General features: G+C 36.4%; 1 protein-coding gene across 4 annotated transcripts in view; it reads left to right on the top strand.

The window, feature by feature from the left end:
- PTPRZ1 (protein tyrosine phosphatase receptor type Z1) overlaps positions 1-26248 on the top strand; it is a 168546-nt gene that overhangs the window by 27390 nt on the left and 114908 nt on the right. For all 4 annotated transcript variants that reach the window (XM_081147669.1, XM_081147668.1, XM_081147667.1 and 1 more), the window contains exon 2: positions 26133-26198. In XM_081147669.1, coding sequence (XP_081003795.1) covers positions 26133-26198 — 66 coding nt within the window. The remainder of the gene's footprint in view (positions 1-26132; positions 26199-26248) is intronic.

Here is a 26248-nt window from a genome sequence, read left to right as displayed (position 1 = left end):
GTGTTGTTGTGACATTTCTGATTGTTCTATGCATTAAGTATGTGTTCTAAGCTTACTTTGAATTAAACTTTTCTGTTTTCAAATTAAACCTTTATCTTGCCCTGGACATCTTACCTTAGATACCCATGCATAGCAGAGGGCAGCGATGAATTATTGGGGTGAGAATAGGGGAATTATCTGAATGTCTGAGTGTCAGATGCGATGCATTCCTCATCCTGGTCCCAGAATGCTAAAGGGGTGTGGACAACAGATAAAAACCTATCTTATGTTGTGATCACTGTAAACTGAAACATCATTTGACTAACTTCACTCACCAAACACCTCTCTAGGTTTTAGTGTGTTTCTCATAAATAAAAAGCGTCAGTCTAGGATGAACATATAGTTAAGCAAAGCCTTCAGCATGGCAGTGATCAAAAGAAACAGATAAACAAAAAGGGAGGAACTCAAAAGAAACTGAGACAAAGCAGAAATAAAGTAACATTTTATTAAATCTATAATTACATAATTAGAGATATTTTACATTCACAAAACAAGAGCAATATATTTTTAAAAGGGCATAATAAGAGAACAAGAAAGTGCACTTAGAATTTTTTTTTTTAAATTTATCTTTATTGATTTCAGAGAGAGGAAAGGAGAGGGAGAGAGATGGAAACCTCAATGATGAGAATCATTGATTGAGCCTGCAACCCGGGCATGTGCCCCGACCGGGAATTGAACCCCGATCTCCTGGATCCTAGGTCGACGCTCAACTGCTGAGCCACGCCCGGCCGGGCTAGAATTTTTTTTTTTAATAATGAAATAATGGTTGAAATAAACTATCAAATATTAGGTAGAAAATTTTTCTAAAAGTAGAACAAAAATCCAAATATGTGGATAGGAAAAGAGAGGAAGGAGATAATTAAAATTAGATTATAATTTCAGAAAATCAAATATCTAACCAATAGGAGTTTCAGAAAAAATGAGTGACAGAAACAATCCGGTGAAGAGAGATTAAAGCCCAAGAAATACTGGAGGAGGTAGGACAAAGGTCTATAAGTGAAGATAAAAGGTAATTAAGAAGTGCAATGACTTCTGAAGAGAAATTTATAGGAAGGAAATACCAAGAAAATATACTATTACTGAAGAGCAGGGTACTCTAAGTTGGAAGAGCTAAAATAGACTCAGTATAGTCAATGATAAAAAGATCCAAACCAAAGGATTATTATGAAAAATTCAAAACACTGGAGATAAAGATCCTGAAAGTTTAAAGTGGAAAAACAACAAACATACAATATACAAAGGACTGAGAATAAAAAAGGCGTCAAATTCCTCGCCATCCACACTGGAAGTTAGAGGACAAAGGAGTCATCCATACCTTGAAAAATTAGGGGGCAAAGCTGTTTTCAGCCTAAGTTTGTGAAGATAGAACAAGACGGCTTCAGACATAGACATTCTCAAAACTCTCCTCTAGTGCGCTTTTTCTCAGAAGCTGCTTCGGCGTGCTTCAGTGCTCCACCGAAAGCAAGGGAATAAACTCACAGGGGGATGAGTAGAATTCGGTTTGCAACCAGTGAAACAGCAATTAGGAGGGAAAACCTGAGGATACGAGCTCAGCAGCAGGCTGTGGTGCCAACAATTGGAACAGAAGAATTCAGGAGGGAAAAACAAAAGGAAATGCTAGATTACCTAATTCAGCATTTCATTATCAATATTGTGCCCCTATCCACTGTTCTTTGAGAGCTGTCAAGTGTGGGAAACATAAAATAAGAGATTTTTTAATAAAGTTGATAATGTGCTTAGCATTGCTGTGCATCATTATGTATTCATTGATTCTTTTTCTGTTACATATGTATTAAACACTTATTCTGTGCCTGGAATTATAGAGAATGGAAGGATTCACTGATTTCTGTTCTTATAGTGAACCTCAAACAGAAAGGAGACACATATACATTTACTGAAGGAGGATAACAGTTGCCATTAGAAGAATGTATGGGAGCAAAGATGGTTAGTGCATTTAATAAAGAGGGGTCAAGGGAAGGGTAATTTTTAGGGTCCAGGGTTAAGTGTGTTACAAGGGCCCAAGGAAACAATCCAGTGAAGAGAGATTAAAGCCCAAGAAATACTGGAGGAGGTAGGACGAAGGTCTGTAAGTGAAGATAAAAGGTAATTAAGAAGTGCAATGGCTTCTGTACTCTTGGTGACAACACAATGTCAGGTAGGTCCTGAACAGTAAAGGGAGAGACTTAGCACAGTCACTGGGCTAGAAAATGTTGATGACCAGAGAGCGGTAAATGGATTATCGGTGACAGGGAATGTTCATCTGAGATTGAAAATCCTAAATTTGTAGTTTATTCATTCAATGAATATTTATTTAACACCCACTGTGTGTCTAGGTTAGGTGTTGTTGAGAATACAGCAGGACAAGTAGACATGTTTCCAGTTCTCATGGAATTCACAGCCTCACACAGTGAACAAATATCAAAAAATATTACACAAGAAAAAAAGAAATACCTAAAAAATAGTATAAATTTGTTAGATATAGGGGAAGAGAAAGAAAAAAATGTGACAAGTTATTTTTCAAATATATTTTTGAGAAAGACTGTGGAAGAATCATAATAAAAAGTCATAATAGTAAGGAGGCAGAGAAGGGAGAGAGTAGTGGTATCCAGGCAGAGGAATGGCTGAGTAAGGGCTCTCAGGTAAGAAGTTGCTTGAGGGCAGAACTTCCCACACATGGTTCCAAGGTACCTCTACTGGGTGACAGGTAGGTTTAATATTCATCTGTTCAGGTCTTATATGTCAGCCCAGGACACTGCAAAAATTATCATTTTCCAGTTGAAACATGATATGAAAAAGTTTGAGAAGCCTTGCATTAGGGGAACTGACCCTAAAAAGTTTTCATCTGAATCAATAGCAAGATGCCTGAAATAGATGATATCTGGAGGATGCCTTAATTTGGCACTTCTCGTGTACCAAGTTTGGTATGTCCCAAGATGTTTTTACATCTCCTGTGCTTGCAGTCATTGAATTAATTCCTTTATTTAATAAATATGTATTTGATAAAATGATGCCACATTTAACCTGTCCTCATTATATAAATATTATAAATCAATACACAGATGGTGTGTAAAATGAAAGTTTATTTTAGGATTGCTTATAGAGAGAGTGGAGCAGTGCTCTGACTTTAGACAGCAGGTATGGGGGAGAGTTTTCTCTCATTCCTTTTTATATTGACTGTCAGTATAATAGAATAAGATTGAGTGGAATTTCAAATTATGTAATATTCAATGAAAAGAGTTCTCAAAATATTTATACATAAAATTATATAAATAATTCCAGAAATCATAAAGTTCAGGCAAAAATAATCCATGTTATTTGCTGGGAGAAAGTGAAACTGTTGCCTGGAATAATCCAGCTTCACAGACTATATTTATTTTTTAAATTGCATACTTATCCTCTTTATTTCTATATACAATGCGTATTTAAGAGAAGCAAAAACCTAGCATTGCTTTTCTTAGCTGTGGGTTGTTACATCTCTGAAATCATGTTCTTAACACTATATTAAATCATTGGCTTCTGGTTACTTGATATAATCTGAATTTTTGAAGCATTACATTTTTATTTATGTACAAAATTTTTTAACATAATAGAAATTACTGGTAGTGATTTGTATTATCACTTACAAGGTGCATAGTAAGGTCTTAAGTAAGCTTTATGCGTAGAAAAGATTCCATGGCTCTCTCTTTTTGTACTCAAATGTAAAACTTGTGGAGTTCTAGAGTCTAAAAGGCATGAGAGTGTGTGTCCATGGCAATCTGCTGGCTGTGTGCAGGAAGTTACAGCAGTATTTAGCCATGAAAAGGATCAATTATTTTTGTGAAAAATCCTCAAGACATGCCTTGAATTCAAAGAAACAAGTTCATTAAAATCATAATTCATCCATTATTCTTTTTTTCCCTGAGATGTCCTTGGTGGTCAGTTGTATTTTAAAGACCGAAATGAAAAATATGATTGTTGAAAACCATGGAATAAAATCCTCATTGCCTTTTCTTCTTAAAGATTCTTTACTAGAGACTTGCTATATACCTTACCTGACTATAGAATTGAACATGATGTGAGGTTTATTACTTTTCATTCATTTTCACTCATGTGCCAGGCACCATGCTGGTTTTATAGACAAAAACATCTCAGGGATTCTTGTTATATCCAAAAGCACTGCTACATTTCCCATAAATAATTTGGTGGACTGGGCATTAGGACAACATTATATGAGGGGCTGGTAAAATTACATTAATTTTTTTTTTTTTTTTTTAATTTCAGAAAGAGGAAGGGAGAGGGAGAGAGAGATAGAAACATCAGTGATGAGAGTCATTGATCAGCTGCCTCCTGCATGCCCCATACTGGGGATTGAGCCCGAAACCGGGGCATGTGCCCTGACAGGGTATTGAACCGTGATCTCCTGGATTATAGGTCAATGCTCAACCACTGAGCAACACCGGCCAGGCAAATTACATTAATTCTTGTTGGATGTTCCAGGAAGATGGGGTGGTCTTTCTCCCTCTGAGGAGAGATGCATAAGCAAGGCCCATTAGGGTGTCACAGTTTACTTACTGCACACACACTCCTTCTGACTGATAGGGGTTCTGTGAGAGATGGAAAAGTGTGTCAGGGCAATGGTGTTACCATCAGTTTTCCCGGCGTGGAACACCACCCGACTCACCAGACACTCCCTGAACAGGAGGGAACAGTGAGTCTCCAGCCACTGTAACAACTAGAAAGTGAGTGTATAACCTCAAGGGGCCTGGCAGAGATCTTGGGAAATGCAAGACTACTTGGTCTACTACTGCCCTTTGCTCTGATACCCAAGAGGCTTCTGGGAATCCTTCCTTACAGGAAACATTTCTTTCATTTAAATATTAAATGAAGCAAAACATTTCAGTTAGTTGGAGGTACATAGATGTCATTTAAAATGGAAGGAGTTGACAGTTTCTGTAAGCTGTTTTTTCTGAGGTTTAAGAGAAAGGTAGTGTAATTTAGTAGTCATTATTTTCTTAGCTTGCGAATGAACTTGAATGACATGTTAAAGAACTTTAGACATTGTGCTAATAGTTTGTGAAGTCCTTGAAGAGAACCTCTTTATTTAAGTAATGCATCCCTCGTGCATACAGTTTGATGACCATCAACTGTTAAATAAATTCTACAGGAACATTCCATTTGGCACCACTGTGATGGAACAGGGCAGTCCACAGAACTGGAGGAATTTTTAAGTAACTAAAATATATCGGTTAAAGCCCAAAATATTTATTTAAAAATCTCCCCAGTTTATGATAAAAAAAATCTTTCTAAAATATAGTTTTTTCTACGTTGTTAAAAATGTCTTTAACATAATTTAACTTTTTTTTTAATCTTCACCCAAGGATATTTTTTCAATTGCTTTTCAGAGAGAGTGGATGGGAGAGAGAGGTGGGGAGAGAGAAACATGGGTGTGAGAGAGACACATCGATTGGTTGTCTCCCACACTCGCCCTGAACAGGGCCAGGGATTGAGCCTGCACCTGAAGTACATGGCCTTGGTTGGAATCGAACTCGGGACCCTTTAGTCCGAGGGCCAATGCTCTAACCACTGAGCCAAACTTGGTAGGGCTGTCATTTAACTTTTAAAATAATATCTCATATCAATATTCTCATCTATAATAATTCCTTAAGATTCTATTGAAGAATGAGGGCTGTTTTTCACATCATTAAATAGCCCAGTACTATTTTTGAAGTTCTTTCTTTTCTGATTTTTAATGGTGATTTGGTCAACTTCCTCTACTATCCGTTGTTGGTTTTTGATACTATTGAAATTTCTTGCCACAGATTTTCTCCTTTGCTTTAGACACAGTTGCCTATCCATTACTGTGGGATAGTGTTTGTGACTCTTAACTTTCCCTGAGTTCATGATAGTTATATGTATGTTGAGGATGTCAAAATCTAAACTCTGGCTGATACAAGAAGTCTATGTACTCATTTGCTTTGACGCTATTTCTATAACTATTCAGCTTTTTAAATAAATATATTTCAGTTTAAATTAAAATTTCTTGTTGATTGCTTACTTCTTTGGATTTCTTCAGTTAGATTAAGTTTGTTATTGAGTAAATCTGACTATAAAAACATATTTTAAAATGTATACTTGTCCTCGAATTAGAATTCAGTGAACATATTCCTGATAGTGTCTTTATGTAAAATGACTTGCCAGACCCTATTTGTTTGCAAATTAGGTTTTTTGTTTTGCAAAAAAGTTAATGCATCCGTGAAATTGCTGAAGTTCAAAAAAAAAAAAAAATCAATAGCAAGATGAACTCTAAATGTAAAATAAAAATTATATGTATATATATGTATATATGGACTAATAGCCATGTCTGCTCTTTCCATTATGATTCATAGCCTTTCAAAGTATCACAAATGAAAAATAGCTTTTTATTTTTGTGAGTGGCATCTTGACTGGAGAAGTTGAGCCATTGTAGGAGATACATAGCTGTAAACTAGGTAACATGAATTTAAAATCTTTAGTGAGATGTTAGTGTTAAATATAAATACACAAGATCACTTAATACTTAGCCCTTGCCCTTTCTTTTCTTCCTGTAATCTATATTCAGTCAGTGTGACCATTTAAAAAGTAAATATAGGAGAAAATTATTATCTTTAATCAAAAGTTTACCATTTTTATGGTTAAAGGTGAATTTGGAATGGTGATTGTAGTATTTCTTTTAAATCATAGACCTGTTCAGTCACCCCATCATTTTTTATTTTAAAACTCAAGGCATCAATAAAATTGCATTCACTTCAGTATAAAATAGATATTATGTGATTTTTTTTATTTTCCAGGTTAAATCATTGTGTCTTTTACTAGATGTATAATAGATTACCAATTAAACATCTGTCACCAAAAAAATGATAGACATAAACTTCAGCAAAGTATTAAGTTACTTAGATGTTTAAAAATAGATTAATGAAAACATACATTCTCTTTCAATATCTTAAGTCTTTATGATGTATATAAATTTCAAGGGCTAAACCCCTTCATAAAAACCTTTTCTTTTTCCTTGAGGTACAAAGATGCTACCCCCTTTTTTTAATATCCACCTGAGAATATGTTTTTATTGATTGTTAGAGAGAGAGGAAGGGAGAGAGTGAGAAACATGGATGTGAGAGAAACATCAATTACTTGTCTCCCGTATGTGCCCCGACCAGGAATGGAACCTACAACCTTTTGTTGTATGGGCCAATGCTCCAACCAACTGAGCTACCTGGTCCAGGCAAAGATGTTACCGTTCGTCTGTTGTAAGATGCCCTTTTTCACTTAACTGTCACCATTATCACACTAGACACTTCAGAGTATGTTAATTATCTTGAGGTGTCCCAGTGGCCCAGTAACTCTGAGGCAAAATACCAGCAGAGTCTGGGTGCAGTCCAGGTTGAAAACACTATATTAACTTGTTCAGTCTCTTGACAACCTCACAAACAGTAAACCTGGAGAGAAAATGTAGTTAATCAAGCTGAGTTAAGTATTCCAAAATAAATAATACCTAACCCCTGACCAACCATTTGGGATTGTGTGTAAAAAGTAACTAATGAACTATATTCTCCAAGGCTATTAATTATCTACAGAACAGGAATGCTTTTTAGATATTGTACGTCTGAGTGCAATAAACCTTGGTTATCTAGGCAACCTAATGAGCACCTTTGAACATCTATCACTGCAGAGAGCTTTCAACTTTCAGGCACAGGATGATACTCCAACCAGCTGAGCCACCCAGCCAGGGTGATAAATAAGACATTTTTTACAGAGCTCAAAATGGTTTAACATATGCCCTAACCTTTGTTACAGTACCCTTCTAAGTAAACAGGAGATAACTATCCCCATTTTGCAACTGTCAAAATGCCAGCAAAGGCCTGTGACCACTAAAACAATACTTTTTGCTTAAACAAGGTCACCACTCAAAGGGAGGTTCTAGATTCCTGACCCTAAAAATTCATGAAAGAGGTACAAAATATTGATATATGTTTATAATTTAAATTAGGCAGATCTACCATCCTCACTCTGATTTCTTTTTGAAATATTGCCCAAGCCTATGTAGGTTTAATGAGCAGTAACATCTGGCTTATTAAGCTTACGAAATATATTAGAAAATAAAAAATACTTAAAATCATTAACATCTATTGAAAAATGCCCTGGCTGCTGTGGCTCAGTTGGTTGGAGTATCATCCCATACACCAAAAGTTTGCTGGTTTGAGTCCAGTCATGGCACATACCTAGGTTTCTGCTTCAATCCTGGGTTGGGGGGCATATAGGAGGCATATATATAGATCATTAGCCTCTTTATTATAATGAATATGCTTCTATTAATAAAAACTTTTTTTTCTAGACCAGGAAAAAAATAAAGTCTAAATGATGCCTGGCTGGGTGTGGCTCAGCGGTTGAGCATCAACCTATGATCCAGGAGATCGCAAGTTCAATTCCTGGTCAAGGCACATGCCCGGGTTATGGGCTCAATCCCCATTCGGGGGTGTGCATCAGGCAGCTGATCAATGACAACTCTCTCATCATTGATGCTTCTGTCTGTCTCTCTCTTTCCCTTCCTCTCTCTGAAATCAATAAAGATATATTTTAAAAATAAAAATAAAATAAAAAATAAATGAAACATGACAAAAATGAATTTTCAGTTACTACCTTGGAAAGAAGTCAAGAAAATCTTTCTGCCTTGCCCAGACACAACTGCATAATGAATCAATCAAAACATTGGCAGCTCTTTTAACATATAATCCACACCTATTTCTTATCAGGTTGCCAACTCATAAAGTTGCCAGATTTTCCTGCATTTAATGGATAGATATGTACAAAATAGCTTAATTTTGTTTAAGCAAAAAGTATTGTTTTAAAAGACACAAATTTAAATAAGGCTGTTTACCCCAAAATGGACAACTCAATCAATCTGATCATCACAGCCAATAAGATGATCTGAGAGTTTGCTACATTGCCTATTTTGCTATGGCTCCTGTTTTTAATTTTCTTGGTAGCTGAAATGCTCAGATTACCTACCATGTGTTGACTTGGCTATGATTTCCTAGACTTAACTTAAACATGCTGTTAATTCTAGCTATGCATGCAGTCTCTTGTGATTAAGGATTAGCTTTTATTGTAAAATCTAAAATGAGAAATGAAAAATGGGTTTCAAGTTTTTCCTTACCCAGTCTTCAAAATATAAATTTGTCTCTAACCTATTTGGCTTTAGAATTCAAGCTACTCTTTCAGAAATTCATATACACTTTACATTTTAAAATATTTAACTAATACAAACATAAAATACATGGAAAGCTTAAGAACATACTGAAGAGTAAAATTCACTCCCAATGTGGCTACACACAGAAACTTACATTTCTGAACATATGTAATATTATAAAATTTTTTACTATAACTATTGATAAGGTTTTATATCTTGGAGCATTTTTCCACATCAAAAAAATACATTATTTCATATTATGAACATTGCATAATTTATTTAAACTTCCCTCACTTATTGAACATTAACTTATTTTCCATTTGGTCACTGTTACTTTCAGTGTTGTAAATGTCCTGCTACATGGCAATTGTTCTTATCTCTGTTAATCTTTTAAAATACCCTCCTTGAAATGAAATTACTGTCTCAAAGGATATGAAGATTCTTAAGAATCTTGATGACTCTTGCCAGGTTACTTTCCAGAAAATGACTTGTTTGCACTACCACCTGTCGGTAAAGGAACATCTCAAGATAATTTGAGTGTCACTGAATATTTTTAAAAAAACAAAAATAATAAACCTTTGATAAAAATGCTACCTCAGTATTATTTAATGTTGTTTTTTGATACCCAGTAGAGCCTGTTTTTTATAGATTTATTAATTATATTTGCATTTTGAAAATTTGTCTGCTCATATATTTGCCTTTATTGATTTGTTACAAATTTATGTTTGGAATAGATTGCTGCATTTGTTGAATGCACGTTAGCAGTTACCAATAGCTCAACATTTATCATTTGCATTTCACTAAACATTTTTCTTACAAGTTTTGAATGTTATGGAGTCAATTCTATGAATATTTCTTGTGATTTCTTTTGTTTATGTGTACAAAAGTCTTCTCCATCTTATAATAGGTTAAATATCTACTTATATTTTCGTTATAGTTTTTGTGAATCTGTTTTTAATCAGTCCTTAATTCACTTGGATTTTATTATTTTTATTTATTTATTTATTTATTTATTTATTTATTTATTTATTTTTAATTCTTACCCGCAGATATGTTTACATTGATTCTAGAGAGAGAGGAAGGGAGAGAGAGAGAGAGAAACATCAATAGGTTGCCTTCCATACATGCCCCAATGGAGTAACTGAACCGGTATGTGCCTTGACCAGGAATCGAACCTACAACCTTTTGGTGTATGGGAAGGGAAGATGCTCCAACCAACCGAGCCACCTAGCCAGGACCACGTGGACTTTATTTTGATATGTGTAAAGTGTGACTGAACTTCATTTTCCAAATAGCCACTGTTCCCAAAATTGGTTGAACTTTCATACTTTATCTATCTGACTGTGATGTTTCCTTTATCATCGATTAAATTGGTATCTATCCTAGGTCCAGTTTCAGTGCTATGTGCTTTGTTCTAGTTCTCTGTCAATTTATCTTTTAGTGATTGCTTAGCCAAGCCCTCATTATTTCACTCTTTTTCTTAACTTTCTTATTAACTATTATTTTCCATTTAATTTCTACTGAACTTTAGAATAATTTTGCCAATTAAAAACACCCCGTTGAGATCTGACATATTTATTGATATGGAAAGAACTGATATCTTCCGTGAATCCAATGTTTCCATTTAAGGATATCATAGTTCTCTTATTTATTTACATTTTCTTTTGTGTCAATAATAGATCATATCTTTATTTATTAAACTTTGTTGTATTTTATGCTTTTCATGGTAAATGTAAATGGAACCCATTGTACCTTCTAATTGGATGTTTTGGTGTGCCAGTTGTCCAGAACTTCCCGAGTGACTTCCTGCTCTACTCCTGATTTCTTTATTTTTTTAATCCTCACCTAAGGATATTTTTTTCTTTGCTTTTCAGAGTGGAAGGAGAGAGAGAGAAACATCAATATGAGAGAGACACATCAATTGGTTGCCTCTTGCACATACCCCGGCCACTGAGGCTGGGATTGAGCCTTCAACCAAGGTACATACCCTTGGTCGGAATCGAACCCGGGACCCTTTAGTCCACAAGCCGACACTCTAACCACTGAGCCACACCTGGCTATGGCACTACTCCTGATTTCATTGAAAGCACATAGGCATAATACTTCACAACAGAAACATTATTTATTATTTATTTATTTATCTATTTATATTTATTTGTTTATTTATTTTTACATTGAGCTTATTTTATTTTTTTAATTTTTTTAATTTTATTTTTGTTTAAAATATTACAAATGTCCCTTTTTCTCCCCAATGACCCATTCCACCCCGTCCTATTCCCCTCCCCAAACCCTCCCCCCAAGTATTGTCCGTGTCCTTGGGTTGTGTATATATGCATATACATTCTTTGGTTACTCTCTCTCCATCCACCCACCCACCCTCCTCCATCCTTCTGACATTCGTCAGTCTGATCCATGCTTCCATGTCATTGAATTTACTCTGTTCATCAGTTTATTAAGTTCTTTAGATTCCACGTATAAGTGAGATCATGTGATATTTGTATTTCTCTCCTGGCTTATTTCACTTAGCATAATTTTCTCCAGGTCCACCCATACTGTCCCAGAGGGTACAAGATCCTTCTTTACAGCTGCATAATATTCCATGGTGTATATGTCCCACAGCTTTTTTATCCACTCACCTACTGATGGGCACTTGGGCTGTTTCCAGATCTTAGCTATTGTAAACTGTGCAGCTATGAACATAGGGGTACATATATTCTTTCTGATTAGTGTTTCAGGATTCTTAGGATACATTCCTAGGAGTGGGATCACTGGGTCAAAGGGCAGCTCCATTTTTAATTTTTTGAGGAATCTCCATACTGTTTTCCATAGTGGCTGCACCAGTCTGCATTCACCCCAGCAGTCTACTAGGGTTCCCCTTTCTCCACATCCTCGCCAGCAGGAGTCGTTTCTTGATTTGTTGATGGATACCTTTTATGTTTTCTTCCTGACTGATGTCTGTGGCTAGGACTTCCAGTACTATGTTGAATAAGAGTGGTAAAAGTGGACATCCCTGTCTTGTTCCTGTTTTTAATGGAAATGATTTTAGTTTTTGCCCATTGAGTATGATGTTGGCTGCAGATCTGTCATATATGGCCTTTATTATGTTGAGGTATGATCCTTCTATTCCTACTTTGTTGAGGATTTTTATCAGAAATGGGTGTTGGATTTTGCCGAATGCTTTTTCTGCATCTATTGATATGATCATATGATTTTTGTCCTTCATTTTGTTTCTGTGATGTGTTATACTTATTGATTTGCAGATGTTGTACCAGCCTTGCATCCCAGGAGTAAATCCCACTTTGTCGTGGTGTATGATCTTTTTCATGTATTGCTGGATCCAATTTGCTAGTATTTTAGTGAATATTTTAGCATCTATGTTCATCAGGGATATTGGCCTGTAATTTTCTTTCTTTGTAGTGTCTTTATCTGGTTTTGGGATTAGGATGATGCTGGCCTCATAAAAAGAGTTTGGGAGTTTTCCCTCCTCTTGAATTTTCTGAAATAGTTTAAATAGAAAAGGTATTAATTCTTCTTTGAATGTTTGGTAAAACTTGCCTGTAAATCCATTTGGAACAGGATTTTTGTTTGCTGGGAGTTTTTTGATTACTGCTTCAATTTCATTACTTGCTATCAGTTTATTCAGGTTTTCTGCCTCTTCTTGATTCAGCTTTGGAAGTTTGTATGCTTCTAGGAATTTGTCCATTTCCCCCATGTTGTCCAATTTGTTGGCATATAGTTGTTCACAGTATTTTCTTACAATCCTTTGTATTTCTGCTGGGTTGGTTGTTATATCGCCTCTTCCATTTCTGATTTTATTTGGGTCCTTTTTTTTTGTTTCTTAGTGAGTCTGGCTAAAGGTGCATCAATCTTATTTACCTTATCAAAGAACCAGCTCTTGTTTCATTGATTTTTTGTATTTTTTTTTAGTCTCTATGTCATTAATATCTGCTCTGATCTTTATTATTTTCTTCCTTCTACTTCCTCGGGACTTTTCTTGCTGTTCTCATCCTAGTTCTTTTAGTTGTTGTGTTAGATGCTTCATTAGACCTTTTTCCTTGTTTTTTGAGATAGGTCTGTAATGCTATGAATTTTCCTCTCAGGAACTGTTTTCGCCTTGTCCCATAGATTTTGGGTTGTTGTGGGTTCATTTTTGTTTCTTTCCATGAAGTGTTTGATTTCTTTTTTGATCTCATTGGTAACCCATTCATTGTTTAATAACATGCTATTTAGCTTCCATGTGTTTGAATATTATTTGAGTTTTTTTATAGTGGTTGATTTCTAGTTTCATGGCATTGTGATCCAAGAAGATGCTTGATATGATTTCAATCTTCTTGTATTTGTAGAGACTTCCCTTGTGCCCTAACATGTGGTCTACTTTTGAGAATGTTCAATGTGCACTTGAGAAGAATGTTTATTCTGCTACTTTGGGTTGAAGTGTTCTGTAAATGTCAATTAAATCCATTAGGTCTAGTGAGTCATTTAAGGTCTGTGTTTCCCTGTTGATTTTTTGTGTTGATGATCTGTCCAATGCTGACAGTAGGGTGTTAAAGTCTCCCACTATGATTGTGTTGCTGTCAATTTCTCCTGTAAAGTTACCCAAGAAATTTTTTATATATTTAGATGCTCCTATATTGGCTGCATAAATGTTTATAAGGGTTATTTCCTCCTGTTGGATTGATCCCTTTAGTATTATGTAGTGACCATCTTTGTCTCTTGTTATGGTCTTTATTTTGAAGTCTATTTTGTCAGAAATAAGAATTGCTACTCCAGCTTTCTTTTCCTTTCCATTTGCATGGAATATTTTATTCCATCCCTTCACTTTTAGCCTGTGTGTGTCTTTTGTTCTCAGTTGAGTCTCTTTTAGACAGCATATATTTGGGTCCTATTTTCTTATCCATTCAGCTACCCTATGTCTTTTGATTGGCCCACTTATTCCGTTTACATTTAAGGTTAGTATTGATATAAACTTATTTAATGCCATTTTTCCCCTTTATGCTGATGTACCTTTCTCTCACTATTCCTTCTTTTTCTTAGAGCAGTCCTTTTAGCATTTCTTGCAGTGCTGGTTTGGTGGTACTGAACTCCTTTAGCCTTTTTTCTTTTGTCTGGAAAGTTCTTTATTTCACCTTCAATTTTAAATGATAGCCTTGCTGGATAAAGCAATCTTGGTTGCATGTTCTTGCTTTTCGTTACTTTGAGAACTTCATGCCACTCCCTTCTGGCCTGAAGAGTTTCTGTTGAGAAATCAGCTGTCAGCCTTATGGGGTTTCCCTTGTAGGACACTGCTTGTCTCTCTCTTGCAGCCCTTAATATTTTCTCTTTGTCCTTTACATTTGCCATTATAATTATGATCTGTCTTGGAGTGGGTCTCTTTGGGTCCCTTGTTTGGAACCCTCTCTGCTTCCTGAACTTGTGTGGCTTTCTCCCTCTCCAACCTAGGGAAGATTTCAGTCATTATTTCCTCCACCAAGTTCTCTATCCCTTGCTCTCTTTCCTTCCCCTTTATAATGTGACTGTTGTTTCACTTCATGTTGTCCCAAAGCTCCCTTAGACTGTCCTCATGCTTTTTAAGTGTTTTTTCTTTTTGCTGCTCTGATTGAGTGATTTTTTTCTACCTTGTCTTCTAAGTCACTTATTCTATCCTCTGCTTCATTGAGCCTGCTTTTAATTCCTTCCAGTGTATTCTTTATATCAGATACAGCATTCTTTATCTCTTTCTGAGTTTTGCTTATGTTATGTATCTATTTTTTCATGTTTTCTCTAAAGTCCTTGATCTTATCCTCTATTGCCTTGTTTTTCTCTTTAAGTACCTTGAACATCTTCATCATCAATACTCTGAGCTGTTACTGATAGCATACTTAACTCTATCTCATCAATGACTTTTTCTGGTGATGTTTCCTTTTCTTTAATTTGAGGGTTATTTCTTTGTCTACCCATTTTGGTAGGTCTTAGTGTTTGTATCTATATGTTGGATATATTTGCTGTCTCCCAGTCTTGTGGGATGGGATTTTTTCTTGTGGGTCCAGTAGAGCCCAGAGGTGTGTTTTCGTTATACTTCTGACCTTTTTACTCTAGGCGTGTCCCTTTTGTGTGTGTCCCTTTTGTGGTTTCTTTATGTTCTCCTGTTGTGGTTTGGTCTAGATTGTCATTGATCGGTCCTTGGGAGGACCCTCCTCTCAGGTTGGCTAACTGTGTGTCTCAGCCCCAACCTCATCATGTAAGCTGTTGTATGGGTGCTGGCAAGGCAGGACAATACACAACTAAACTTCTAGGAAACAAGAGGTATCTTACAAAATATCTTGAAAGTCAGAATAAAAACAACCCAAGTGAAAACAGAACTGGGAGAGTGAAGGGAGAACACACACACACACACACACACACACACACAAAGCTTAAAAAAAAGAGAGAAAGAAAAGTAACGCTTAGAGGGAGAGATGTATATTGATGTTAATAGTGATGAAAATTTAGAAAATAATAATAAACTAAAATGTAAAAAATAGAGATACTACTGGAGATAACAAAGGCAGAGAAAAGATTCTGAAAGAGGGGCCAGCAAAAAATTAAGGGGGAGAAAAGGAATAGGATAATATTTGAAAATGAGAAAATAAAAATACAATAAAGAGAATAAGAGAAACTAATAATCAAACAAAAAGACAGGAAGACAGAAGGGAGGAAAACAAAAGAATGACAGGACTGAAGAAAAAGAAAAAAGAAAACAAGAAAAAAGTTATGCCAATGGGTCGACAGGAGAGAGAGAGATAAAGCCCAGGCAGGGAGGGAGTCTGGTAAGAGATTTGGGGAAGACTATAGAGGAAAGCAGCAAACTTGGTTATAATGATAAAGTCCCAGTCACTAAGCAGGGATATCAAGAAAGTCTTGATAGTGGAAGCAAGGATACAACAAAACAAAGCAAATAAACAAAACAAAACAGAGAAACAAAACTAAAAACACGCTAAACAAGACAAAATTCTTTTATCAAAAGGAAAAAATTTAGTTAAAAAATGTTTCTTAAAAAATTTTAAAAAGTATTATTATAAAATTTAAAAAAGAAGAAAATCAAATAAATTTTTCTTCCCTTTCTCTTCTTCTTAAAGGAAAAAGAGAAAAAACAAACACACAAACAAAAAAAAAAACCCAAAAACCAAACCAAAACAAAACAAAAAAACAGACAAAAAAAGACGGTTAATCAGGTGAGTTTCTTCTGGGCTGCTTGTGTTATCTGCGGGTCACTGTTTTGTGTGCTGGTTTCAGTTCTCCTGGGAGGTACTTGTGTATCACCCAATGTGAGGAGCCTCTAGGTTTGGCTCTGGTGCCCTTAGGTAGATGGTTGATCTGAGGCTCTCCGTGGGCCACCTCCTCTTGTCAGCTATTTTGCAACCTTGTAGTTGCCTGGTCTTACTCCAGAGTCTTCTGTAGAGTCTTTAGGGTGCAGGGTGGCTAGTGTAGCCCAGGGTATCACTCCCCTTAGAGGTTTCGCTGTCAGGTGCTCACTCTGCGGGAGTTAGTCTCTGCTCCACAGCCAGCTCCTCAGTCCCTACCCTGTCCTCTGATTCTAGTTCCCCAGGCACTGTCCTGCTGCAGCTTCAGATTGATTTCTGCCTGTTGCCTTTTCTGTATGGGCCGTTTCACCAGCCTGGGTTCAGTGGGTTTGATTAAAGAATATTCCCGTGAGCCCTTTGCCTGCCCAGCCCCTAGCAGAGGTTTTCAGCGTTTCCTCCAGTTCCCAAACAACAGTCCCTGGGAGTCTCGTTCTTGTAATGTCCTCCTGTGAGCTGCTCTCCCTTCCCCCTCAGGACTGTGCCCTGCTGGGGTGTCTGGGGCCTCAGTGAGAGGGACCCACCCCTTTCCTATTGGGGGCAGTGCTCCTGGCTGCTTGAGAGGCCCTCGGGCTCCGCCCCTCCCTGCTCAGCTCTGGTTGGCTGGTCGCACCAGGCCCGCCCCTCAGACCGTCTACTGTGCAGACACCAGTCCCAGCCTCCCCTGGTCTGTCTGTGCAGCGCATGCTGGGAAGGTGGGAGCCAGTTCCATGATCAGAGGCAAAAACACACAAAGCAACACACAGGCAGAGAGTCTGCCCTGTAGGGTCCAGCTGCCAGTGTGCCAAGGCACCCAGCAGGAGGGGACCCAAAGTCAGCTCCACGCAGTCCCCCCCGCTGCTGGCCTCAGCAAAGCTGGGGTAGCTTCACACACCATCATGGCACCCCTCAGGGCTGCTCACCGATCCCAGGGTCTCTGGGAGCTCAGGGTGCAAGGGCTCCTCCCCTCCCCCAAGCCACAAAGATTCAGTGCTTTCTGGGGCTCAACACAGTGCCCCACAGGGAGGCAGAGGGTCCCTATGTGTGGCTGATCAGTCCCAACCTCTGGTCCCTTACTACTCAGGTGCCACATGCTTTGGGACAGCTTTTCCTATGGTTGGCACCCCGAGCACTAGACTCCGGTTCTGTCTGCCGCTAGAAGCTTTGTTTCCTAGGAAGGCGCCGAGGCCTCTGGGACTCACCGTTCCCCTGGGCCCGTCTGCCCTGTGTGCGGGGCACTCCTTCCCCTCTCTGCTGTGGGTGTGGGATCCCCGCTTTTGGATGCCGTCCCCACTCCCGAGAGGAGGGAGCTTTGCAGCCTCCAAGCCTCCAGGCTCAGAGCCCAGCACAGGCTTCAGGGGGACTCCACCTTCCTATGCTCCCCCTCTCTTACTGGACTCTGTGATGTTTCTTCAGTGCTCCCCACTCACACTTCATCCACTCAGGTATGTTTCTCTGGTTTTTCCAAGCTGGTTACGTAGGATTTTAGGAGTAAATTGAGTCCATGGCTGGGATCAGGGAAGGGGGGGTGCTCTGCTGCTTCTCACAGCGCTGCCATCTTCCCTCTCCCAGAAACATTATTTTGATTGCTGAATAATAACACACTCTTATTTAGATAATAATATAATAGTGTATTAATACATAACACAAATGTAATAGTACATTATTTTCATATGTTGATAAATTCCATGTTTTCTACCCATCTTCATATGCTTTTTCTTCTACCGATTTGGTTCTCTTCACGTTTTTAGTATTATTTTTAGCTCCTTCATCTAATACATATTTTCACACATGTTGTTATTTCTCTCCTTGCTCCCATTGCCATTATTTCATCCACACCTGGGTTTTTCTCTTTTAGTGGAATAAATTCACTGTGAGTTCTGTCATAAAACCAGGTAGCTCTGATGTGTAGCCCTGTGCAGTAGCGATGAATTTTTCCCATTTTTTGGTGTTTCCTTGGTACAGCAGAAGACAGCTGGCAGGGAAGATAAAAAGTGACTCTTACTCCCCCTCAAACTTTATTTTATACATAAGCTCAAACTAGCTTAATGGAAACTTTCATCACTCATATTATTTAAGCCCAAAAAAATAAAGTTTCCAGAGTTCAATCAACTTTTTATTGCAATATTCAAAATGTAGAGAATGCTTTAAATAAACTGTTATAAAGCTGTTAAACCCTATTTAGTAACTTGAGAATATATCAGTGATTTATTATTATGTAGAAAAAATGAGTCACCAAATAATAAAATAGTATAGTTCAATTTACATAAATTATAAACTTATTACTTATGCCTAGAATACCATGCACAAAACTAAAAAGAGTGGTTATCTGTAAGAGATGGAATTATAGATAATTTTAAAACTTATTTTTGCTTATCAGTATTTTTCTAACTTCTCTGGAACAGGCATGTATTGCTGCTCATGTAATACACATCAAAATTATTAATGTTTTTGACAGAAAAGACCTCAACTTTAGGGATATAGATAAATCACATTAAGTTAAACCCATACATGTAAGTAGTATAAGAAAATACACTGGCTGCTTTTCAAGACAAGCCTATGAATATTTTGAGCTTTCTTTGAAAAGCTTTCTATAGGTTTGGTAGACAAATTGCCAATATACAAATGTTTTCTAGGGAGGCACACTCAGTATTCAGTGTCGAGGGAACAATAAAATCTAACTGCTCACCTCCAAACTCGTCCTTAGTCCTATGAGGAATATGTATTTAATTAGATATCTGACTCCCAAAACAAGCACATGGAAGAAATGGCTCCCTTTGTGCTTTTACATTATCCATTATGTTTAATCTTTGCATCTCCCTGGATAATTTTACTATTTTTTAATATAATGTCTCAAGGATTTACTTTTTCATCTTTTTAACCTTATCTTTAAATGAAGAGGTCATCTAGACTCTAGTAATTACTCTCTTTCCAGAATTCCCTGTTGTTAACAATAGGAATTAATGTACCCTCTTATTTAGCATTAAGTTGCAATTTGAGACTGTAAGCAGTACTTTTATTTTTAAATCCTTACAGAGAAGAGAAAACCAATAAAATTCTTACTAACACTGAAAAGTAGCTGAAATTGGGAAACAAATGTTTTAGGAGGAAAATTACATATAAATATGTAATCTTTAAAAGCAGTATTTTTATGGAGTTTCATTATATTTGAAGATTAAATGGTAAGTATTATGTTTGAACTATAACAATATCCTAAACAAGCCTATTATCTGAATTACCATAATTAGCTAAACTATGTTTCACAAATGTCTTTGCATATATACTGGATAGAAGTTTATAACCCAGATTGGTAAAGACAGACTATATAATAACACAGTTTGACAGCAACATTGAATGACAGTAAAATCCAGAGAAAATCTGCCATGTGTGATACTATAGACTATATTATACTCATGGGAAAATTTAGTTTTACTGGGTAAGTTTGCTCTAGTTATCTAATCAGGGTTTTGGTTTAGATCACTTGGATCATAAACTCAGCTTTCTTATCAAACAAAGTTATTACAATAGAATATTGATGAAATAAAGACTTTCATAGCCAGGTGATTTGTTCACAGGTGTTCTTAATCAAACTCTAATTCTCTTTTTAAAGAAACTCATTTTTTTTCTTCTCTGAGAAGGGACTTCTATTATTTTGTTTCTAGTAATAGATGGTTATGACTGCTGTAGCAATCAACCTTTTTATCACTGCCACTGCAGTCTGTGCATGTCTGCCTGCCACATTACTTAGTGGATGGTAATTGCTCTGATGACATTATTAAAGGTTTCCAGGTCCTGCTTCAAGCAGATATCCACCTTTCTTCACCCACCTACCCCCAACCTCTTTCACTTCATTTAGAAATATTCATTTGATTATTACATACTCTTCTTTAGTATTTCCTTTTAAAATATACTCAATATATGAAATACATTTACACTTTCCAGTTAACTCAGCAGACTCTTTCCTGTTTTTAAAAGAAATATGGATAAGAGAGAGTTGCATAAAAACAAAAAGTATGAAAATTGATTTGACTCTTGTATCATGGTGAGCCGTCATCAGGAATAAATCCCTAGTGACCAATCAGACCCTACATAAGGACCCAACTAGCCTCTTCAACCTTTGGTTTCAGGACTTGCCACTGCTTGGTGCTCATGCCCTTCCTCTACCTGAACATGTCAATCCCTGTCTCCCAGTCTCTTCTTATTCAAGGGCTTTAAAGAGTCATCTCTAATTTTATTTCTTCTTCTCTGTCTTTCCAGATTTCTACCATCAACTGACTTCCTTTTCCCTCTTCTGAAGTTCCTTAGTGATTTTCTTTTAAAGGATGTGAAATTTGCTAGTATCATCTACTTTGGCAAACTCCACTAGAGAAATTTAGTTTTAGAATCCTAGACTTCAAACTTATATCTGTGGTTATTTTCTACCAAAAGTTTCTTTTTCTGAGGACCACTCTGTTTCTTCTCCTTGTCATATATTTGGCCACTTTATAGCATTAAGGTGTGTGTGTGTGTGTGTGTGTGTGTGTGTGTGTGTGTATTTTGTCAGGGCACTGCTGCTAGATTATGTACTAAGATACAGATGGTAAGTAGAATACATGTTAATCAACAAGAAGCAGAGACTATCTTTAGGGAAAGGGCAAAATCATAGGTATTTTTATAATTTGAAATGTAATGATATTTTTAGTAGGAAATAAGTACCCTGCTTTTGTTGTTATTGTTTTAAAAACTTGAGCAAAAAAGCTAATTTTATCTCTATCTTTCATTTGCATATGGTAGTTATAAAGACTTTGAGTATAAAGAAAAATAAAGGAATGTATATATATATATATACATAGACATATACATATTTGCATATATCTAGGTGCTCAAGGTAAGTATAAGATCGAATATGTTGAAATAAAAACTTTTAAGATTAACTGAAACAAAATAAAGCAAATATCTCTCAATTTTTTGTAGTAGGTTATAAAACCACTTTATAGAGAATATTTTAGGACAAATTTTAGAGTAGCCTTAAAAATATATTTCCTAATGTATATTTTCTTGTGTATCATGTGTACAATTTATTCCTGAAATTTATTTCTTAGTTTTAATGCTACAAACACACCAAAACAGACTTGGCATAGGAAATGGAAAATAAAAATATATAAATTGAAATAAAAATATAAAACTAAAGAAACTAAAATTCACAGAAACATGAAAAAGCCTATTTTATTAACTGATTTAAAAATGTTTAAGTACTTTGATAGATTCTATTTTATATAGGATTTACTGGTTTTCAAATTATATAATGCAACGAAAATAGTGGACCTAGCTTCTTTTTTCTTGTTCATTAGAGCTATCACATCTCATCTATCAGATTTCTAAGTAGAATTTTAAAAGTGGGGTACTCTCTCACGCCCAAAGACTATGTAATTAGCATATGAATGTGTAACGGATTGTTTGAAGTGACAATTAAGGGAACAATACAGAAAGGAACTGAAGAGAGCTACCAACACCTGGGAATCTTGTATTGAAAAAAGCTTTCTTAATGTAAGTAATTAAAAACCAAGGACAAGTGCTCATTGTGTAGTGTTAGAGCCCTACAAGAAAAGCTAAAATTTGCTGATATTTGCTGTCATCTTTTAGACTGAATCACTAAAGCAAGAAATTACTGTTTTATTTATTTCAATATAATACTTGCTAACTGTAGGTTTTGTATAGTATTTGCTCTGAAATCATCAAAATTCATTTAGAGGACAAAAAGTCTTACATTTTTAAAATATTTATATTTAAAACATATAACAGGATGAAGAACCTTTTCCCTGTGGTCAGTGCAAAATTTCAGAGGAAAATTCTAACTGATGGCCAGGTCAAATCAGATATACAGTCAATTCTCAATAATTTATATATCTAAATAATTCCTGCTGGTGAATGTCTAGGTGTATCGTTTTGTTTTATTTTGTTTCTCTTGAAGGTAAGCATGCTACAGTGGTTCCTGCTCAAGCAACATACCTTAAGACAGTAATGAAGAGCTCAGGATTGTTAGGAATCCTTGATACTGGAGAAGGCACAGTGGAGTAGGAGGCAGGAGCCATGCATTATTGTTTTCATTTCTGCCACTACCTATATTGCTTTGACATAAATTACCTTACATCTAAAATAGGAATTATTTTTTTGTAGACTGTTAAGGTCTGAGTCAAATGACCTTTGAGGCCTTTTCTAACATTTAATTGGATATATTCCTTGATCATGAAGAAACACTTGTCCCCAGAATTTAATCATAAATGACCACTATACTTTGGGACAACTCTATTTGAAAAATGAATTAGGAACCTATTAATATCAATTTTATTCATAATAGCCAAAAAAGAACCACCCCAAGTATCCATCAGTTGATGAATGGATAAATAAAACGTGATATATCCATTATCAAAACAAAAATTGTACCAGAGAAGGTTAAACAGCAAGGAAAACTTTATTCAAGGCTATTGCAATTGGGGAAGATGCCAGAATTAAGTCTGAACTCAATTCCATTGAAGTAGAGGGGGTAAAGTTTTTGTAAAGTTTGGAGTGAGCCCCAGTGGAAAAGTACTGCAGGACTTCAAGGGGAAAATCATAGACCATTTTTGTTTGCTAATTGGCTTTATCCAAAGGAAAAATAAATGCATAACTTTAAGACAAATGGGTATATTTTGCAACTTGGAACTGGCACCCCTATGAAGTTAGGCTCCTAACAACTCACAGAAACAGGGAGATAAGGGTACTATTTCCTTTGATGAATACATTTCAGAGAGATGATTCTCATGTCCTTGAGAGTATATTTCTGGTTGCAAAACTGCCATGGGGCTATGAAAAAATATTTACATCTCAAAGGGACACACATAGAATTTACAATTACAAATTTTCTAAATTCTAAGAAAATGTCTGTCAGGGGCCTAGAGTCAAGAAGAAGCCAGTCCAAAGTTTACTCAAGCTGGGGGGAACTTTAAGGCCATTTTGGTCACCATACATGAGTATTTTTAGTCAATGAAAATGAATAAAGTATTGATACATGGTACAATATGGATGAACTTTGAAAACATTAATTATGCTAAATTAACCAATCACAAAGTCCATGTACTGTGTGATTCTGCTTATATGAAATGTCTAGAATATTAAATCTGTAGAGACAAAATCATTTAGTGGTTGCCTGGACCTGGGGGTTTTGGAAGTGAGGTTGGAGTGGCAGCTAAACTATGGGGGTTTTTTGGAGGGTGGGAGGTAATGAAGATGATTTAAAATTGTACTGATGAATATATAACTGTATGAATATTCTAAAAGCCATTAAATTGTACACTTTAATGGGTGAGTTGTATGATATGTAAATTATTTTTCAATAAAGCTGTTATAAAAACAAATATGTGTTGAAATGTACTGCATGGCCAATGGAGTATTTTCTAGTATTTATGGTTATAAAAAATTTTAAAAACAAAACCCTTATTTCTTCAAAGTAGATTTTCATTAATCTATGGATTCAAAATGTATATTTCTCTTAGCTGGTCTGCTTTTCAGTTTTTATAAAATAGTTTAGCAGTTATTTATTACCATATTGTACTAATCAGAGAGTATATGGCATGGAAGAAAGGAAAGTAGTTTCTGAAATGTCCTTAAGATATTTGCTTCCCTGAAATTGGTGACTGTCAATAAAGAGAAAACAGCTGTTTGTTGAGAATAATAATAATAAAAAACAACACAGTTTCTTTTCGTAATTGATGAGATCAGTATAGGTGTGGTATGGTGTGGTATGGTGTGGTATGGTATGGTACAGTATAAATAAATCTTTTCATTCCAATGAAGGCTTTATTGACAGATCCTCAATTTATGAGTAACATTCCATAAGTTCATTTATAAACTATTTGTAGCCATTTCTACAGAAATAGTTTTGTCAACACTGATCAGGCTCCAAGCCTAGTTCCAAAAGATTCATTTTACCCACGATGTACCTGAGATGGAGTGCTAAGTCTCCTACAGTCTGGGTGCGAGGAACAGTGGCACAGAAGGAGGATGTGTCCTAACAGCCCCATTTCCTGGGTGCAGGCATGACATCAGGCAAAATTTTGAATTATGCAAAGTGAGACTTTGGCTTTACATGGTTCTGGAACCAATTTCTACTTGGGGGGCAAGGGGGTGCCCCACATTTCTTGGATACCAACTGGGTGTCCTATAGTTTGACTCAATTCTGACACTATCTGCATTGGATAGCATCAGCCCACAGGCTTAGTCCTACAAGATGGTCCCTGCCCCTTCAGACATCAGTCACCAAATCCGTTTTCACCTGTGCTTCTGACCAACTGGCTATAGATTAGAGGTTCCAACGACCCCCTCCTTGGGTTAGATTAATTTGCTGGAATCGCTCACAGAACTTAGAGAAACATTTTACTTACTAGATCACCAGTTTGTTATGAAAATATGTAACCCAGGAACAGCCAAATGGAAGAGATACATAGCACAGGTATGGGGAAAGGGCTTGAAGCTTCCTTGCCCTCTCCAGGTGTGCCACTCTCCCCAAATCTCAATGTGTTCACCCACTGGGAACGTTTCCAATCCAGAAGTTCTCCAAACCCTCTTCTTTTGAGTTTTTATAGAGTTTTCTTTACATAGGCATTGTTGATTAAAACATTGACCATTGACAGTTGGTTCAACCTCCAGCTTCTGTCCACTCCCCAGGAGAAGGGGACTGAAAGTTTCAACTCTGTAATCACCAGGTGGTTCCCATGACAACCCCCATAGGTTGGTGGATGTCCAAAAGTAACCTCATTAACATAAAAAAGACATGTTTATGGCTCTCTACAATTAAGAAATTCCAAGGTTTTAGGAGCTCTGTGCCAGAAACAGGGATGAAGACCAAATATACATTTCTTATTATAAATCTCAATATCATAGGCTTCCACTCACTTTCTTTCCTATACCTCTTTCCCCATGTTCTAAATCTAGAGCCTCTCTCTCTAGTCATGAGGCATCTGGAAGCTTTTACAATGCTCTAAGCTTCTTACTGTGTTACCCGACTCAGGCATCTCTGTTTCTCCAAGGGACAGACTTATCTACACTAACATAACCTTTCTCCCAGCCAACATACACACATTTAAATGCACTAATACACTAATTTAATTCTGTATTGTAAAAGAAGCAAACTTTGAAAACATGGCAACCTCTGGGTCTTCTAGATAAAACTTGTGTTTGTATAAACTCCAATGTATTGCTAATCAATAAGATTTTAAGCATTAGGCTTAGGGACTCAGAAGAAAAATTTGAAGATAGGACAAGTTCACCTTTCTGACCCCAAACTCTCTTTGAGATAAACCTTTCTAAGTTCCTCCTGCTTTTCCCAGAATATGTGCTTTGTCCCTGCCTGAACTTCAGCCTTCTTTAAATCCGCCCCCTAAAAATGTACAGTATCTACAAAAAGAGGAACCATGGAATCTATGATGGTAGTGGTTGGGGTTGGGAGGAGACATTGGTAGGGTGACATGGGAAGGAGTAATCAGGAACCACTCATGGCATGGGTGATATGAGCATCTTACATTTTTAAAATTTAGACTCATTTTTCTGCACATTGACCAACTGTTTTTTCTTGGTTATAGATTGTGCTTATGGATACTACAGACAACAGAGAAAACTTGTTGAAGAGATTGGCTGGTCCTATACAGGTAAACATATTATTATATAATGAGTTTCAGAAGAAAATTTTATTGGCTTT

The sequence above is a fragment of the Miniopterus schreibersii genome (genome assembly GCF_964146895.1).
Source record: "Miniopterus schreibersii genome assembly, chromosome: 9".
In the NCBI taxonomy this organism is placed as follows: domain Eukaryota; kingdom Metazoa; phylum Chordata; class Mammalia; order Chiroptera; family Miniopteridae; genus Miniopterus; species Miniopterus schreibersii.
Note: the sequence above shows the minus strand (reverse complement) of the source record. Positions and strands in the feature narration are given on the sequence as shown.